Source organism: Eleutherodactylus coqui, chromosome 6 (genome assembly GCF_035609145.1).
Source record: "Eleutherodactylus coqui strain aEleCoq1 chromosome 6, aEleCoq1.hap1, whole genome shotgun sequence".
Classification (NCBI taxonomy): Eukaryota; Metazoa; Chordata; class Amphibia; order Anura; family Eleutherodactylidae; genus Eleutherodactylus; species Eleutherodactylus coqui.
In genome coordinates, this window is record NC_089842.1 from 43,787,375 (window position 1) to 43,806,436 (window position 19,062).

Genomic DNA, 19,062 nt, shown 5'->3' on the forward strand with positions numbered 1-19,062 from the left:
TTTTTTCTCTCCCTCTTGTTGTGCAGTTTTTGGGGGGAATTTAAATTGTTTGGCGATCGTTATTTTTAGTGCAAATTATTGAAGATTTTATTCCAAATATTTTTTAGGTACGGCTCTCCTGATCCCAAACTGCAGAGAGAGTATGACATGCGTGTGAGCCTGAGGATGGCCTCTGTGCAGTATGTGCACACTCAGCGCTTCCAGTCCGAAGTGGTTTCCTTTATCCAGCACTTCACACAATTACAAGACGTCTTAGGCCGTCAGAGAGCGGCTATTCAAGGCCAAACTGTAAGTGGAGAACGTCTGATTAGTTCTACAGTGTATAATTGGAGAGTGCTCCCAAAACTAAAGGCCCATTTACACGCAAAGATAATCTTTAAAATGACTGAAAGATTGAAAGATTTTGCAATCTAATTGCTTAAAGTGTTAATGGGCATTAACACTTTATCATCTTCATTTGCATGGAAAATGACCTCCAGGGCCTGTTTGCAGAGCCCAGCATGTGATTAATCACACGCCCAGCTGTGCAAACAGCTGCATTGTTCTACTCTTGGTGGCCAGCAAATTACAATGTTATCTGCCGACTCCCGTGGAGATAACAGAATGTGGTCTATTGAGGGACACTTTATCTCTGTGTCTGAATGATGGATTTTAGGTTCACCTTAAAATCATTGTTCAAACGAAAAGTGCACGATGACTGCGTTTACATATAACGATTATCACTCATTTTCGGTACTTTGAACGACGTTTGAGCGATAATCGTTACGTGTAAATGGGCCTTGAGTCTGTACTTTCACCCAACTCCATTTCTACCCTTCCTCACACTCCCTTCTTTTGAAGTACACTTGGTCCACATTTCCATAAGGACGAGGTCATTTTTTAAAATGGGTCAGTTTTCTTGCAATATTTCCCTAATTTTTTTTCTAAACTGGTTACTGTATTTGGTGATAAAAGCTAATTTATGTTTTTTTATTTTTCCTTAAAGTTGTTTTTTTTCTTCAATTTCTTCCTCCTTTTTTCTTTCTCTTTTTCTCTTTCTTTTTCTTCTCTTAATATTCTTGTGTAGGCATCATGATCTACCAGTTTTTTAGGATACCTTTTTTCTCTATATTTTTTTTCTTTAAATCAATGCTTGACTCTCAAAGTGTTTTTAAATATTTGTGTTTAAGGTCAGAGATCAGGCGCAGATGGCCTCTCGAATCTTGCTGGACATTGAGGCTGGAGCCCCTGTGCTTCTCATACCTGAAAGCTCCCGATCGAATAACTTAATTGTTGCCAACCTTGGGAAACTCAAAGTGAAGAACCGCTTTTTGTTCTCAGGAGCCCCGGGGACATTCTGCCTAAAAGACAAGGTAATGAAAATTATAATCTATTACATAACCACTACTTCCATGAAATGCGTAAAGGCGTTGTGTCAAGATATAAAGTTATGTGCTATTCACCGGATAGGGGATCGCTTTATGATCAGCGGGGGTCTGACCGCTGGGACTCCCACTGATTTTGAGAATTGGGTTCCTGAAGGTCCTTAACATGAATGGAGTTGAGGGATGCGCATGCGCACTATGGATCCATTCATTTCAGTAACCGCACCAGAAATTGCTGAGTGCTCATACGGTCATTAAAATGACATGTGTGTCCTCCATTCCATTAATGCAGGGACCTTTGGGAACCCCCATTCTTAGGATAGAGGTCCCAGCAGTCAGACCCCCACCAAACACAAGGTTATTCTCTATCCTATGCATCGGGGATAACTTTTTATATCTTGGCAGAACCACTTCAACTATGCAACAACTAACCACCATTAGGTCACTTGTGTAGTTAAAAAGTAGGGTCCCCATTTTGTAGACTGGGTAACATGAAGCATTAAAGGGGTTGCTTCATGAAGACATCCCCTTCAATAAATATAGTATTGATGGTTGGTGTAAGTTCCAGCTGGCCATACTTTGCCCTAGTGGTCATTGCTGGGTAAAAGTAGTATTACATGTCAGATTAATGGTTGATCGTGTAATAAATGTACAAGCTGTGTAGTGTAGTATCCTATGGCGGCTATTCGGTTGACTGGCCATGCATGAAATACAAGGACTGCTCGAGTCTAACAGAGCAGAAGCTGCATGTAGAGATTGACTCTCCATTATGGCTCATAGAGGGGGATCCTAAATGCGGACCCCTCTCTGTGAATTTCATATGCCTGAATATGGACTGAGGTTGTCTTCTGAAGACATGGCCACAATCTCTGCCTGATAGCCGTGTGTACCCACAGAAAGCCTTGGCCTCTATTAGAGGCTTTACATCATAGCTCTCCAAGTGGGTGAAGCAGGCTCAGTGGTTGACTTATCCACTCTGCCTGCTGATTAATGCAAATAATGTCTGGCATCAAGAGGTTCAATAGACATTCCTTAAAGAAGCCACAGTTCCTTAATTGAAGGGCCACTCCGGTGAAATTTCTTTTTCGTTTATTCTATAACTGGTCCTCCACTATATATAAGTCGGCTAGTATTATATTGGTTAGTTCCTTTCTATCTGAAACGTCCTGTAGTCCTTCTCCTCAGGCGGTCATGTGATCTCATTCTGACCACCGGAGAATTACTTTGCTTTATGTTGTCTCAATAAGTCCGTTTTTCTGTCAGTATTATCCCTGTATGATGATACTACATGGACTATACCACAAAGGGGGGAGGACAAAAACTTCTGCCACAGTTACTGCTGATGATTAGAGGCTCCTGTCACACAGTTGTGGACTGTAGTTTATTTAGGTGAATATAGAATACAGGAGTTAATAGCAGTGTCCTCCCAGCAGGCAGAGATGGTACTGGCTCTGGCTAGTCATGTGGTGCAGTGTCAATGCATCATAAGAGTGTTAACAGAGCATAGAGAAAGGGAGCAGGGAGAAGTCTCAGCATCAAGATGGTGCCTGATAAGTATTAGGAGACTGCTCTACATGGAAGTAACTGCAATGTACATAGGAGACATCCAGAGTGGCAATCAGGTGAGGGGCAGAGATTGAAAAATGTATTTTTGCCAGAGTGGCTCTTTAATACAGGCGAAAAACTTTTCGTTTGTGTTTAACATATGTTAGCAATGATTTATAACTGGAGGAACGCTTTCAAAAGAAGTTTGATTTAACACTCTCACTAGTTTACAATGAGCCGCCATGGTAATTATATACTGTAATCGGCAGAGGTGCTCGGCGCTTCTCAATTCCCCTTCAGTACTACCACGGGGAAATAAAGCCTCACACGGCACCAATTGAAATCTGTGGTCGTCTATGTAATGTATTGATATTCCATTCGCTCCTAAGAGAACGTTGGAAGACGCTCTCTGCTTGATGGAGATCTGCATTTGGGACCCTCCTGTAATAACTCTGAACTCCCTAATGGGATTATACAGGTGGTTGTTATGTTTTGTTGACGGTTTCAGCTGTAATCATTACATCAGCACAAATATCATCGTTATATGCATTTTTTCCCGTGTTTTTTTTTTTAACTTTTATTTATTTTAAAGGATTTAATTTTACACGGGTCTTCATACAAGGATCCTGTGTTATTGAAGGTATAGCATCTACTTTTGGGGTTTGAGAGTGTCTTTCTAAATCTTATGGAATTCTGCTGGATTATTCACTAAAGAAACAGCTCACGTTGTGGTAACGAATCACCCCCCCTTCCCCCCCTGCCATCACCCATAATGTCACCGTCCTTTCAACTGCTGTCTGTATGATTGTATCCTACCTAGCGCCACCCTCAATAAGAGCCCATGTTTTTCTATGTTCTTGAGTTGGCCACATATTGTGCGGCTACGAATGAACCACTAATTGTGCTTGAATCCACCGAAGGGACCTTATAATGAGTGCTGGTCCACAAGTATCATGTCCGTCGGTGCTCGTTACTGCCATACACACAGCCAGGGATTACTGGTATGGGGACACGTGTTTGTCCCCTATACTTGGCAGCACATCTCACAGGAGAAGCAGGATGCTTAGTGCTCCCTTTTTATCCCCTGCTTCATAATGTATATTTATTGTCAAAACCCATCCCTCCCCTAGAAGAAGTTGTAGAAATGGATTGAAACTTTCTCTGTGTGATTCTAACATTGATATAAGTAAGTGATTACAGTATCGGAGCAAAGGGAGAATTGATTGTGGAGAACTGACCCCTTGTAGGGAGGCTCTAGTACTCTGCTGTATCGCCTCTAGCTTGGATACAAGATGTGATACGGGTAGACATAGAGGCTCTAGTACTCTGCTGTACCACCTCTAGCTTGGATACAAGATGTGATACCGGAAGACATAGAGGCTCTAGCACCCTGTTGTAGCCCCTCCTGCTTGGATACAAGATGTGATACGGGTGGGCATGGAGACTCTAGTACCCTGTTGTACCACCTCTAGCTTGGATACAAGATGTGATACAGGCGGGCATGGAGGCTCTAATACCGTGTTGTACTGCCTCTAGTTTGGATGCAAGATGTGATACAGGCGGGCATGGAGGCTCTAGTACCCTGTTTCTGGATAGCGGACAATGAAACAGTTGGAGCTGCTCATGCTTGTCGGACGATTAGATGATCCTTTCTACTGGTGGTCTGTAGGGGGCGTCCTGAGCCCAGTCACCTTGTGTGCCCTCACACATCCACTGGTCCCAACACTCCCTAACAGTCTGGTCAGACGCTCCTCTCTACTGGTGGTCTGTCGGAGGTCCTGAACTTGGTCGTCTTGTGTGTCCTCACACATCCACTGATCCCAACACCTCCTAACAGTCTGGTCAGAACGGCCGGTGGGGGACAATTCATCGATACGACCATCCAGCTTCTCACATCCCAATAATGCGCCCCTCTCAGACTCTGGTAACGGGGTGACATCTCTTCTCTGCATCGTAGAGGCGTCTAGTGGTCAACAAGCGCTACACAAGTGGAAGAAGAGGTCACTACACACCAGGGGCCTCCGAGAGCCTTTTATAGGCCAAGGGGGGGGAACCACTTATAGGGCCTCCGGTGACAAGACTGTTCATCTAATCACCACAACTCTCATCATTTACATATCTGCCTGAGATGGAACTGCATGCCGAGTTGTACAGTGAAACAGCAACTTGTTCTAGGGGCTGGATTTCTTTTGACAAAGAGTGTATTTCCTTAAGATGTTACATGTAATTTCTGAGAGTGCTGGAAGTTCTGCTTTTCCTGTGACCTGTGGGTTTGCTGCTGGAGCAAGTGTTTTTCCTTGCACCTTCCTGTTCACATGAGGACTGATCCGGTCCTGCGGTGGTGAGCAGTTTTTTTCTATCCTATTTGGCAGCAAATCTGCTGGTATAAACGGTGATCTGCTTCCAAAGGGCCGTCGTTTTTACGCTGGCATGAAGGACGCAGCGTTTCTAGATTCATCAGCTGATTCCTAGTATATTTAGAAGAGCCGATGATCAGGAAGCAAACATTTGTGTCTGATCATTAGTCCTTTTAAAAGGACCATAAAGGGGTAGCCCCAAAACTGACCTATAACTTATCCATAGGATTGGTGATAAAAGTCTGATCGTTGGGGTTCTCACCCCTGAGACCCCCACTGATCCCGAGAACAGGGGTCCTGTGATCTCTCCCTCCTCCTCAATGTGGACTCGCTGAAACCCCTGCAGTGACATGGAGATTGTATGGAGCGGTGGCTGAGATTACCTTTAATGGAACTGATGGAAATTGCACTCAACTATCTTCGACAGTCCCATTACAGGTGAATGGAGCAGCATAGCGCATGCTTGACCGTTGCACCATAAAATCTCCTCCTCGGTGTGAGAGGTGCAGTGAGCTTAGTGTGTGCTGGAGGGGTCATGAGGGATTGATCACCTATCCAAATCCCGTGGAGATCTCCCACCGATCCTGAGGATCCTCTTCTCATTGCTGTGGGTTCATTGCACCTACTTATAGTGACGTAGAGATTGAATGTAGCAGCGGTCAGACCTGCAAAGCGCTACTCCACTCATTTCAATGGGGTTGATGGAAATAGCCGAGTACAAGCGATCAGCTACCTCCGGCAGTCCCATTGAAGATGAATGGAGCGTCACTGCAGATATGTGACCACCGCTCCCATTCGCAGTAAAAAGACTAACTGGTGCAGTAAGCCTTCAGAAGAAGAGAGGGACACAGGACCCCTGTTCTTGGGATCGTGGAGGGTCTCAGCAGTGAGACTCTCTTACCAATCGGCCAATATTGGGAATACCTTTTTAACCTCTTAAGGCCACAGGACATAATTGTATGTCCTGGCATGTGAAGGGTTTAAAGAGGGAGCGAGCTTCCTCTGTGACTTCATTAGCCCACCGCAATGTTATCGCATATGGCCGATGAGTTGCCATGGAAACTGGGGGGGGGGGGGGAAACACGCAAAAAACAATGGCAGAATGTTGGTGTTTTTTTCTTTCTTTCCCTCAAAAAAAATGTAATAAAAGTTATATAATACAATTTTTTGCCGTGGCCATGTGTATGGAAATAAAAAAAAATTATTGCTTTTGAAAGAAAGTGGAGATGAAAATTTCCAAAAAATCATTGGGTTCTTAAATCCCAAATCACCCACGTCACTAAGGGGTTATGCCAGAAGATTCCCTGGCTAAGGAAGCCCTGGATTTTGGAGGAGGTTATGCTTGTACATAGTAGCCAATCTGACAAAGCAGAGCTGCAGCGCTAAGCATCATGAGGCCAGGTGAGAGGCTCACATACCCAAACAGTTGTGGCACCGTGCAGTTACTGGTCATAGCCGTGGCCTGCAATGACATAAACGAATAGCAGGTATGCCCTACAGATACCTCTGGGCGGCACCAGATGATCTATCCACACGCTATGTAGCAGTCACTAGTATTGTAATGGAACTGATTGAAACGGTAAAACTGGACCTATTTCAGGTTATAATCCAAGAATTCCCATAAATGTGGATTGCATTTTTTTCCAGCACTATTTGCTATTTCTCTTTCCTGTTTGTTTGTGTGTTGCATATTTATTTATTGGCCACTGACGGGGTTAATTAATGTCCTGCTTTTTAAGTATCAGTTGTTGGGCAGAGGGGGCTTGTGTTTATACACATTGGCTGATGTATATAAATTGGGCTACAGTGTAAACCATGGGCATATAGAAGGTGTGGGGGTACAGCGACCAGATAAACGCATTTATTCTAGATCTGCAGTAATGATACAAATCTAAAAAATCAACAAAGAGCAGGAAGAGTGAAGAAGATAATAATTGGTTAGCAGCCCCAGAAGTGCTCGTCTGCTTCCAAAGTCAGTGCGGTCATTGGATGTGTGGTACTTTCTCTGCCTCCGATATTCAGTTGTGTGCTATGCATGAGTTTTTGGTGATCATACTGCATGCTTTTGATGGGGTTTCCAATGTTTGCTGTACTATATAGTAGTATATAAGGGCTTACCCAAAAGAACCAGGGTGGTTGGGGTGTTACTAGTACAGGCTTCTATTGCTGGGTGAATGTCTGTGGGACCCTTCTAAGCAGTATGCTGGCTGATGTTGGGGAAGGTTGCGTCCGACTCCAGTGATTTGTTAATCACGCTGTCCATTCCTGTCGGGCCGGACACACTTACCGTGGCTGCGGCATCCGCAGTTATATACAGAACCGCACAAAATCCTCCGCTGATCCTGGCTCCACCGCCGCCTCCTCATCACTATGCAAGCTGCCCGTCCTAGCTGCATTCTAGGATTGTCTCTCGAAGGCAAGACGGAGGGCGCCCACTTACTTAAATTCCTGGAGAGCCTCTGTAAAATAAATTGACATAATATTGTTGTTTTCACCCAAATCAGTCCAGTGTTTTCCGCTGGTTAATATGGTAAAGGATTGTCAGCGTCTTATACAGGGATTCAGGTATGATTATGATGTGCCGGCACTTTCTGAGTAGTATTAGTGTTTAGCAATGATAACCCACTGGTTGAGTACACTGTAGTGTCAACCAGATAGTTAAGTCAAAGTCATTAACTGTATTTTTTTCCCTTACAATTAGAGCTTGGGTAAATCGTCATCGCCCATCGTTACTCCAGAGCACAAACTCAGTTCCAGAAGGAGTGACCTCAGAGCAAGCATCGACTATGAGCCGGTAGAAGGTCTAGTTATGGCATCAACCTTAAAGTCTAAAAAGGAACCAAAAACACCTAGTGCACCGGAAGGTCCTGATAATCCTGGTAAGATTTTTAGACCACATCGAGTTCCTCATTCAGCATCCAAATTAAAGGGATTGTCGCATCTGACCAACTCCTACTCTAACAGAGGACCTCCTGTCAATCAGCTGGTTACTATGAGTCTAGTGACTTAAGGGGGTGTCACAGCCAGCGGCCGCTGTCAGTACAGGACACCCCGTGGCCAGTGCAGAAACCGCTGCTCCGACCCCTGTTTAGTGGCTGGTGTTTGTAATTGCAGGCTCAGCTCCCATTGATTTCAATGAGACCATAACTTGCAATTATGCCGGCCATTACACCGGTCGGAGCAGCGGCTTCCACTCCACTATATCCCAGAACTGACAGCTAGCGTAACCTGGAAAACCCCTTTTAATTACCCTGGCAAGCTAAGAGGCAGCTGTTCATTTATTCTGTAATGACCACAGCAGGATTAATGTGGTGGTATACGATATCCCATTCATATCAATCGGTGACAATGTTATAGATGTTGGACCTGAATCCTCTTTCTGCTCTGGATTAAACAAGGGGCTTCTAGAAAGTGCACCGCCTCCATGACATCCATATGCTCTACTAGGGCATATAGAGAGGACTTCCTAATGGGAAAATTGACTTAAATGGTTTTAAATCTGATTATTAAAGAAAAAAGTCATCTAAAGTCTGAGTATTCCACTAACCAAGCGAAGAAATGGTAGAGCAGCTCGCCACCGTGTCAGCGCTCTCTCCATAGGACGGGTGCACGGAAGATACGGCTGTAGGTTATAGGAGGCAGAGGGGAAAGATTTATTCCGGTACTCCAGAGTGATAAATGAAAACCAAACTTTATTACATCATGTTAAAAAGTGAGTGCACTTGCTGGACGCCTATGTGGTTCAGCTCAAGCACATGAGCCTTAATCATGGCATGGTCAGGGATGAAACTAGCAGTTCCTTTATACCTTGGTTTAGTTTCTCTCTGGATCATGCCATGTTGGGAAAAGCATATCAAACATATGGGGTTCCATTCACCCAGCAAAGGCCGAAAGAGTATCCTTTTGGCCTCTGTACTCCTTGTACATTCTGTTTTTCAGTACCAATATGGCCTAGTCAACTAGTCCATACAAGGGTATGCAGAACAAAGTAGTATACTTCACAGCGTCCCGTCAGAGATACATACCTCCCAATTCAGCTGAAAATGTAACCCGAACAGAGCCTAATGTGCCCACAACTTTTCATTGTACAGTGATTAAGCGTTATTAAAGAGGTTTTCCAGGCAAAAACCTTTTCTGCAGTATGTAGTGTGGTCACTAGTTACATAGAGAGATCTGCCGGTCACATCACCACTACATGTCATTCAGCTCATCAAGCCCAATACAAGAAGACGGTCTGATTCCTCCCACTTGTGTTACAGGAAGCTACACTCCAAGAACAACTGTAAGTGTGCATGAAATACCTGTAGCATACCAAAACATGCTACTGTAACCTAGACCTAGTAACACAGCAAGGTGTATTATCCATGCAGAAATACACGGGTGCACATGCTTAAAAACAATTAACACAGTGTGAACACTACACCAAAAATCCAAGAGTCACCACAATAAGCAACCTAAGGTTATAACAGGTAGCTACCCATCATCTCCCTTACTACATAGCCTGAACCGCTCCGTCCCCTCCATCCTCACAGCCCGAACCTGCCAACAGGGGACAGAATAGAAGATGACAGCCCAGAGGGGAGAAGTTAGTCACATGATGCTACAACACGTCGACCACTGGAGGTGTGTTCGGCACTACGACTTTGGCCGCTGCCAGTGATGACCAGTGTCCTTGCAACAGTAAAATTGGTCATGTGACTGGCAGGGAAATGGCGAAACAGCGTATCTGAACCAGACCTTTCTATATAAGTAGTGGCTACATTACATACTTTAGAAAACCCCTTTAACTTGAAACCAGGAAAACGCTTTAAAAGTCTATTTCAGTAGATCCCATTTATCACCTATGCACTGGTTGGGTGATAGATGTTAGATAGGTGGGTATGACTCAGGCCCCATGTTCTAGCGATCAGTATAACAGTCCCAGTCGTCAGACCACCACTGATCTAATATCATTCTTGTTTCCAGCTGCTAGATGTTATCAGCTGGAATATTTAATGATGCTCTAACTGTCTGTTGTGGTCTTTTTTTTCTGCTTGTAGATGAGCACATCTGCTTGTTAGACTGCATTGTGGTTGACCTTCAGGACATGGACATCTTTGCTGCTGAGAGACATCCTAGAGAAATATTTGGCGGTCAGGAGAAATTGCGATCAGACCTTTTGTTTCCATCCTACATGGTCAGACAAATGGGTGGGAGTCTGCTAACAGAACGGTGCCGACTGAAGTTACAGCTCGAGAGGAACTTGGATAAGTAAGTCTGGATTTGGAGAAGTTCTGTAGAGTTAGATGCAGATCCCACTGAGCGTTCTGCTGCTCTTCTGCAAAAGATTAGTGTTTCTGTGTTTTGTTTTTTCCCTAGAGAAATAAGCCATTCTGTCCCTGACATGTCGGTCCACGGCAGTCTGTCCTCCATACACTGCTCTCTTGATCTTGGGAAATATAAATTAATCAAAGGGCTGCTGGAGAATAACTTAGGAGAACCTGTGGAGGATTTCATGCGGCCGTATGACCTGCAGGATCCAAGGATTCATGTAAGAAGAGTCTCTGCATTATGTATGATGGTATTTTATAATTGTCCTCATTAGAAAGGGCTGCAAAAACGGTATCTTCTGCCTATCATGTAAGGCTGGAGCTATTTGGCCACTTAAAGAGAGTCTATCACCACATTTGTTTTTCAATTATATCAAATGCTAATGTTATTGCAGACTACAAAGCTACCTCCACTAATACAAATCTTGAAGCGCTTCCCTTGCAGTACACAAATGCAAAGCGGAGCTCCTGATATGAGCCATCAATCTCACACTCTTTTCCAAGCTCTCTCCTAGCTCTAATGTTTAAATACCCCCCCCCCCCTTCCCATTCCCTAGAGGTCTTAATGAACATCTCCAGCCACTGGAGACGTCTTGCGTTTCAAGGCTTTCCATGCATGCGCCGCACTGAGGACTGTGCATGAAAGTGACATCGTTCTTGACTTGTCCAGTGGCCAGTAATTCATCGCGCACGTGCCAGATTCCTTTTAACAGCGCATGCAAGAAAACCTTGCAATGCAAGATGCTGGAGACGTTTATCAAGGAAGGGGGGTTGCTTAAACATCAAAGCTAGAAGAGCGCCCAGAGCGTGAGATGGATCGCCCATCGGACAGTCCACTTTTCATTTGCATGCATTGCGGGATGCTTTAATGTTTATGTTTGAGGAGTGGGGAAACGCTTCAAAATACTAAACGTAGCTCTATAATCTTCATTAAGACCCCTGTCATTAATTATCATTAAAAAAAATGTGGCAACAAACACCCTTTTAAAGTGTTTGATTTTATTGTTTTCTATTGGGAAAATGAGCTGTTCTAACCAGGAAAGGGTAATAAATTATACCAATAAGATATATAGTGTTCAAATATTTGTGATACTTATGTTATAGATGCCAAAACAAAAACAAATAGGCCAGCAAGCACATACTTCTTAATGAACCCTAATATAGCCAACAATACAAAACCTACCACTAGCCAAAATCGTTGAGATTGTATGGAAATGAAACGGTTTGGCCATCCTGTCCTCAACTCGAAGGGGCAGTTGTCATAGTTTAACAGTGACTCGTGGAGGTTTACGCTCTACAGGTGTTGCTGCATGTGTGTCTAGAAGGATCAAGGGAACTGGCTGAAACTCTCCCTATTAAGCATCAATATGTTAACAGACTTTACATATGCAAAAGCAGGGCAACCGCCCTGACAAGAGAGACCCCACAATCACTGTAATGTGAAGTTCCTAATGTGACACTAACCAGATCTCATAGGGTAGTCCCATGTGACACAAATATTACTGAAATTTCTAGCACGCAGATTTTCTAGAAGAATCCGGAATAGACCCCAATCAGGGTTCAGTACTTATAATGATTGCTCCCATATTGATAGCAATAAATCGTCTGTATTTGACGGTCATGGAGCTGGCTGCTGGGACGTTCAATTAGAGAAGAGGCGGTTATATTATACAGGGGTTCTCTGCTTTCGTCAGTGCCTACTTGCTAGACAGGTGCCTTGACAATAAACTGATCACATAGTGACCCCTGCTGGAAACCCAAGCAAATCAGCTTTTTATATGTGGGCAAACCTGACAGTAAGGTTGGGTTCACACGGGGTGGAATTGCCACAGAATTTACGTGCGGACTTTCTGCACGGAAATTCCAGGGTCAATCCTAAAACCAAGCCTAAGCAGCAAAGTGAACAAGATTTGCAAAAATCTCATTCACACGCTGCGGCCAATCCGTTGTGACTAAGTTGTGCTGAAACTGACATGCTGCGCAGAATTCAAAGCCATGGCATGTCAATTGTATCGTTGTTCCCGCTGCGGCCATCTCTCCTCCTTATGGAGAGACATAGCCGAAGTGCATAACAGACGGCGAAGCCACTTCAAAACCCGCGTCAAACGTGGGTTTCCGTGGGATTTACGCCCCTTGTGAACCCAGCCTAAGGGTTCGGTTTCCCTGCAGCACCACCACAGGAGAAATGAAGTATTGCACAGTGTCCAATCACATAAGTTGATTGTCTATGTAGAGCAGCACAGGGAAGAGAGGTGCTCCTTGTAACTATCTCTGGCCAAGCAATGAGGATCCTGAACAGAGGGACCCCCGTATTAACTCGGAATTCTGTATTTGATGTATGAAAATGGGTTTTCTAAACTTGGCAGCCCGCTTAAGACTCGCTTCAGATTTTTTGTGCAGTTTCTGCTCTGAAGATCCATAGCAAACTAGAGTGCGATGGAAAACATTAGAAGGTTCATAAGAGTATATAAGTGCTAGTAAGGATGACTTTTTTATATTTTGTACTTGTTCTTCTTCACTGCAGACTGTCTTAAGTGGCGAGGTCTACACCAGCGTGTCTTTCCTCATTGATATGGTCAATGTCAGCCTGGAACTTCTTGAAGACAAAGGAAAAGATGGAGTAAGCCAATCTCTAGCTCGGTAAGAAAGGGATTGTTCAGGGAATAACCTTTTTCACTTCTGTATTAGATGAGTGATTGTTAATGTTCGATGGGTGGGGCTTTGTCCTGTAGGGTGGGACAATCCATGTTTCCACGTCAGCTCAATCACTATGAGAGCAGCGGTCTGTGAAAGTTACGGAAAAAGCTGATTAAAGCATTTTTGCTGTTAACATAAGTGCCGTAGAGTAATATGGAGACATAGTGTATGTTCCCTCTTACTAATAACAATCAGTGACTTTAATGAGGATCACATAAAACACAAAGGAGCTGGCCTGTTAAGGGGGTCGTCCGACATAAAGCTTCTTTATCAAGTTTTACACACTGGGAACACGGTTTTATAAAGAGCTCATACTTACTGCTTCTTGCTCATCCCTCGCCGGCGGTTCCAGGTCTCTCTGGTGACATATTGTTACAGGCTGCAGTCAGCCTATGACGTTCTGTAAACCTGCTGCTGCAGCCAATGGCAGCTCAGTGATCGTCACTGAGCTGTGTCATTGGCTGCAACAGCTCATTTACGGGACCTGTCGGCGAGGGACCAGGGGGTGAGTATGAGCTCTTTATTATGTTTAGTACATTGGGGATATGGTATTATAAAGAAGCTTTATCTCGGAAAACCCCTTTAAGAATGGCATTTCCTATACCTGTCCTAATATGCTGCTCTGCCATTGGAAGATGTGCCTAATATGTTAATAAGTGCACGTCTCTTAAAGGGGTTGTCTGGGACTTTTAATATTGATGACCTTTTCCTGGGATTAGACGTCAGGAGTTGTTCTGTAGGGGTCCGCACTCAGTATCCACACCAATCATCAGATCATCGGTCTGCCAATGACGATGGTGCTGGAAGCAGATAGTGTTGTCCGTATTGCGGCAGCCCTCTGTGAATTCAGTGGTAGCTGTGCCCCTAGTACCAAACTGGACAGCTGCCATGTTGACATAATCATCAGTGATCCCGAGGCGTTGGGCCCCCACGAATCAACTAGTGATGACCTATTCTGAGGATAGGTCATCAATATTAGAAGTCCCAGACAACCCCTTTAATATATTAGGCACATCTCGGGCTGCCCAAGTGCCAAAGCAAAATCCATGTCCGTACGAATGGACGCAGATTTCAGCTATAATTTACGCCAGTTTACTGCGATAAAGTTTACTTGATGGGCTGCTGTGGGCGCACCCCTTGTTACCGAACACTGCCCACATTACTACAAAAAGGTGGAAGTCTGGTGTAAAAAATCCCAAACTTGAAATTCTTGTCTGGAGAAAAAAAAAAACAGTAAAAAAGTTTCTACTTTTAGATTCCACAATTCTGGCGTGACACTTTTTTTTAACTCCTCCTTTACACCCTCCCCATTAGAATACACTTTTAATTCTTAACGTTTAGTGCAGAAGGTGAAGTTCCTGACAGTCTGAAGCCGGCAGGATTCGTGGAAGCTGATTGATATCAGTACATTTTGTGTTGCCTTCACTAATTGTAATTTTACGTTTTCTTCACTTTTAGGTTTGACTTTAAAAAATCGAAGCTGCTTTTTGAGAGCTTTTCGAACCAGACTAAATCCATTAACCTGGTTTCCCATTCTATGATGGCCTTCGACACTCGTTACACTGGACACAAGCCACCCACCTCCCAGAAGCCCAACGTGTTCAACTGCATCCTACAGCCATCCAAGAGCAACAGCAACCCCGGCTCCTTGCAGATAGAGTTACATCACCGGTAAGGAGGCCGCGCAGCCATTAATGGGAGATTCTCTGCTGTCTTGTTACATTTTATCTATAGAGGTTTGACTCCGTTTTACACGTCTTTTGCTGGTATGAATTAGAGATGTAATTCCTACAGAACTCTCCATGCACTGTAAGCAGCGGCCGCCTCAGTACTGAAGCATGCTGAAACTGAACGACTCTCTCTGTCTCTGCATGCATTTACACGGGACGACTAACGCTCATAATGCCGCGGGAGCACTGGATTTTGAACAACTCCCAACAATAATTGTCCCATGTAAAAGGGCCTTAAGTTACAGTCTCAGAATTCATTAAAGTCAACAGGTTGCATTGCCAGCCTAATCTGAAATATTTTACCCGACTTGCCGAACCAAGATGTCTTCTTCTCATTTATACCCTGACCAAGTTTGGGCCTCCATCATGAAGGGAATCTGTCACCAGCTTTATGCTCTACTATTTGACATCAACTGCTGATAGACAACCTTGTTTCACCAATCACTCAGCTAGTTTCAAGAAAACCACTGAACTAAATAAACTATTATCTCTTGCAGCCTGAGGCCCTCCTATTCATGAGTGGCGAGTTAACCTTGCCCTCCCACCGTTGTTCGACATCTGTCTCCGTCTACTGTGCATTGGGAGAAGGCCTATCAAAGGAAGCCACAGCTCATGAATATGGGGGACTACAGGGCACATGCGCATAATCGAGAGGACTACTTCCTTGGCACCTGCTGCGGGATACAGCAGCTGATTTTAAAAAGACTAGAGCACCAAATTTTAAGAAGGTTTCATCAACACAGAGGTTCTTTACTGTAAGAGCAGTGAGACTGTGGAACTCCCTGCCTGAGGATGTGGTGATGGCAAAATCCATAGAGGAGGTTAAGAGGGGACTAGATGCCTTTCTAGAGCACTATGATATTACAGGATATAGGCATTAAATAACCAGTGAGGTTGTTGATCCGGATCTTGGAGTCCGGTAGGAAATTTCAATTGTTGATCCAGGGATTATCCTGACTGCCATTATGGAGTCAGGAAGGAACTTTTTCCCCCCCAAATGGGCTAAATTAGCTTCTGCCTCATTGTTGGTTTTTTTTTGCCTTCTTCTGGATCAACAAGGGGGGTGGAAACAGGCTGAACTGGATGGACGTTGTCTTCCCTCAGCCTAACATACTGTTACTATGTTACCAAATAAACTAAGACTTCTATTACTAGTTTATGCAGCATAAACCTGGTAACAGCTTCCCTTTAAGTATCTGACCCTGGACAGGACTAGGATTTACCTAACATTACACTATTTGTAATCACTTGTAGAGTGTTTGTGTTTTCCATATTCTTTCACCATCTCCCATTTGTCACACTTCCTAGATCCACAAAGGACACCTCCTGCTTCACCGTCGTCCTGAACAACCTTCGAGTCTTCCTAATATTTGACTGGCTTCTGCTAGTTCACAAGTTTCTCCAAACACAAAGCGAAACAAAGAAAGTAAACCTGAGCTACCAGCCTGAAGAGGATAGAAAGAACAGTTCAGCAGCTGTGGTCCCTAAAACGGTGAAGACGGGTATCATAACAAAGCGGTCGTCCGTCCCGGTAACTCCAGAAAAGCAGCTGGAAGTGAAGATCAATGTGACTGGTGAGACTCAAGTATATCGTTATCATAGTAACCTTCATCTAGAGAGAAATATTCCCTGCCAGTCCCAGCTGACGGAATATTTTTGAAGTATGCAAACCTATAGTTACAACATGAGCCTGGTCCAGTGGGAATGGTGGTCATTTGCCCTTAAGAAGTGCAAATGCCACAAGTGCCAGCAACAGACCCAAAGACTGGCGCCGACCATGTTGGGCACCATGATACAGAGTTGTCATCCTGAGAATTTCAGTTGTTTTTTTTTTTCCTCTTTCCTTGTCAGCTTTTTTAATGTGTCTGATTTAACACTTCTGAATCCTCTTTTGCTATTTAATTCTGGCTTGTGCCGTTCCTCTGTTACTCTTCCTGCAGCTGTATGAATATATTTATAATTGGATTTTAAAATTTTCTTGGGATCGCTCACATATAAACATTTATTCTTCCTGAATGAGTGATTACACCTCAGTGGTGAATAATGTTCTTGTTCTAATGAGGTTGCTCCAAGCTGGACCATCACCGGTCTATGCAGTCTAGTGCTATAATGAATTTGTGTAATGATGAAGCGTCCTTCTGGGAATACACCTCTCTCTCCTGTCAGATGACACTGCCAGACTTGATTGTTCAGAGCGGCCGCTGACAGGAAGTGATGTCGGGCGTCAACTAACAGAATGGTATTTAATTGTGAGAAATGCAAAGTCCTACATCTGGGCAAGAAAAATGAAAAAAAGCACATACAGAATGGGAGGAATTAAGCTAAGCAGCAGCACATGTGAAAAAGACTTGGGTTTACTAATAGGTCACAGACTGAACATGAGTCAACAGTGTGATGCAGCAGCCAAAAAGGCAAACACAATTCTGGGATGTATTAAGAGAAGCATAGAGTCTAGACCATATGAGGTAATTATACCCCTCTACTCTTCCTTAGTCAGACCTCATGTGGAATACTCTGTCCAGTTCTGGGCACCCCACTTTAAAAAAGGTCCTATGAGGAACGGTTGAAGGATCTGGGAATGTTTAGCTTGCAGAAGAGAAGGCTAAGAGGAGACTTAATAGCTGTCTACAGATATCTGAAGGGCTGTCACAGTGCAGAGGGATTATCCCTATTCTCATTTGTACAAGGAAAGACTAGAAGCAATGGGATGAAACTGAAAGGGAGGAGACACAAATTAGATATTAGAAAAAACTTTCTGACGGTGAGGATGATCAATGAGTGGAACAGGTTACCACGGGAGGTGGTGAGTTCACCTTCAATGGATGTGTTCAAACAAAGGCTGGACAAATATCTGTCTGGGATGATTTAGTGAATCCTTCACTGAGCAGGGGGTTGGACCCCCGATGACCCTGGAAGTCTCTTCCAACTCTATCATTCTATGATGTCCCTCCCCTTCTGGTTTAATTTTGAAGTGGCAGTGGTGCACAAATGTGCTATGAAATACATGCCAGTGATGACATAATTAGGTGACAGCAATTGACCATTTATACATGCCACTGTGCGGTTGTTGTATGCGCTTTCGCCTGGCACTACTGCAGTAGGCTGCTATATGTACATTAGGTTTTATTATATCTTTATGAATATACCGGCTACTGATTACTATTTTACTGGTTCCTGATTTAGGAATATTGTGATCCCCATTTAATTCCCAGATGTGCCCTTTGGGATGAGCATGAAACGCTTTGGAACACTTAGGGATTGTTATGGGCATTTTCTTGAAAGGAGCAGGCTCAGGACAGAGTCGTCCTTTTCCGGGCGATCACCCTGTGTTAAATCTTAGGGATCAGATAGCCTGTGTTTAGGGTGTAATAGGGTTAGATACAAGTCCCTTGTGACCTGTGTCAGAATACTTGGTCTTTTGTGACCACCGTGTGAACTGATCTGCTGCGGGTTGAAAGCTCTGTTAAATATTCTGAAACTTGGTGAGATTGTTCCCGTATTTAGATGGGAAGGTCTCTGGGATGTTTGTGTCAGCTTGAATCAGTAGGGCTTGTGTCTGTATGGTCTTATACTGCCAGCACTGATTGGACTGTTTAAGAATGTGCCGTGACACGCCCTGTTGGCAAGCAGAATAGTAACACCTAGTTGTCAATTTCTTCATACATTTCCTTGAGGAATGACAGAGAAATGGCATAATGTACATGTCTAATAAAAAATATTATGGATTGTTATTTTATGGAAACTGTGAGTATTTACTCATCTGTTCTAAGCTGTTTTCAGGCGCGGTCAAGTTGAGTTTGCCTCCTGGCAAGCAAGAATACTGCTTCTCTAGTCCAATTTTCCATACTAGACAAATACAAGCAGCGAGGGTGTGGGCATTTACGCTTCCTATGACAAGACTGCCTGGCAGAGTAAAGCACAGCACTGGAAATACTGTCATTGGGATTCGCTTGTATATAATGCAGCGTGAAACTTAAAGGGGTTTTTCATACAAATACTAATGATGACCTGTCGCCAGGATGGGTCTTCAGTAGCTGATTAGCTTGAGCCTGCCATGCTG

The 19,062-nt window shown here is 43.9% G+C and overlaps 1 protein-coding gene across 1 annotated transcript in view; it reads left to right on the forward strand.

Moving 5' to 3' along the window:
* The window catches only part of VPS13D (vacuolar protein sorting 13 homolog D), a 244,587-nt gene that overhangs the window by 64,572 nt on the left and 160,953 nt on the right, over positions 1–19,062 (forward strand). Inside the window, exons 24-31 of the mRNA XM_066606699.1 lie at positions 108–288; positions 1,170–1,352; positions 7,968–8,145; positions 10,306–10,516; positions 10,625–10,796; positions 13,100–13,215; positions 14,731–14,943; positions 16,311–16,576. Coding sequence (XP_066462796.1) covers positions 108–288; positions 1,170–1,352; positions 7,968–8,145; positions 10,306–10,516; positions 10,625–10,796; positions 13,100–13,215; positions 14,731–14,943; positions 16,311–16,576 — 1,520 coding nt within the window. The remainder of the gene's footprint in view (positions 1–107; positions 289–1,169; positions 1,353–7,967; positions 8,146–10,305; positions 10,517–10,624; positions 10,797–13,099; positions 13,216–14,730; positions 14,944–16,310; positions 16,577–19,062) is intronic.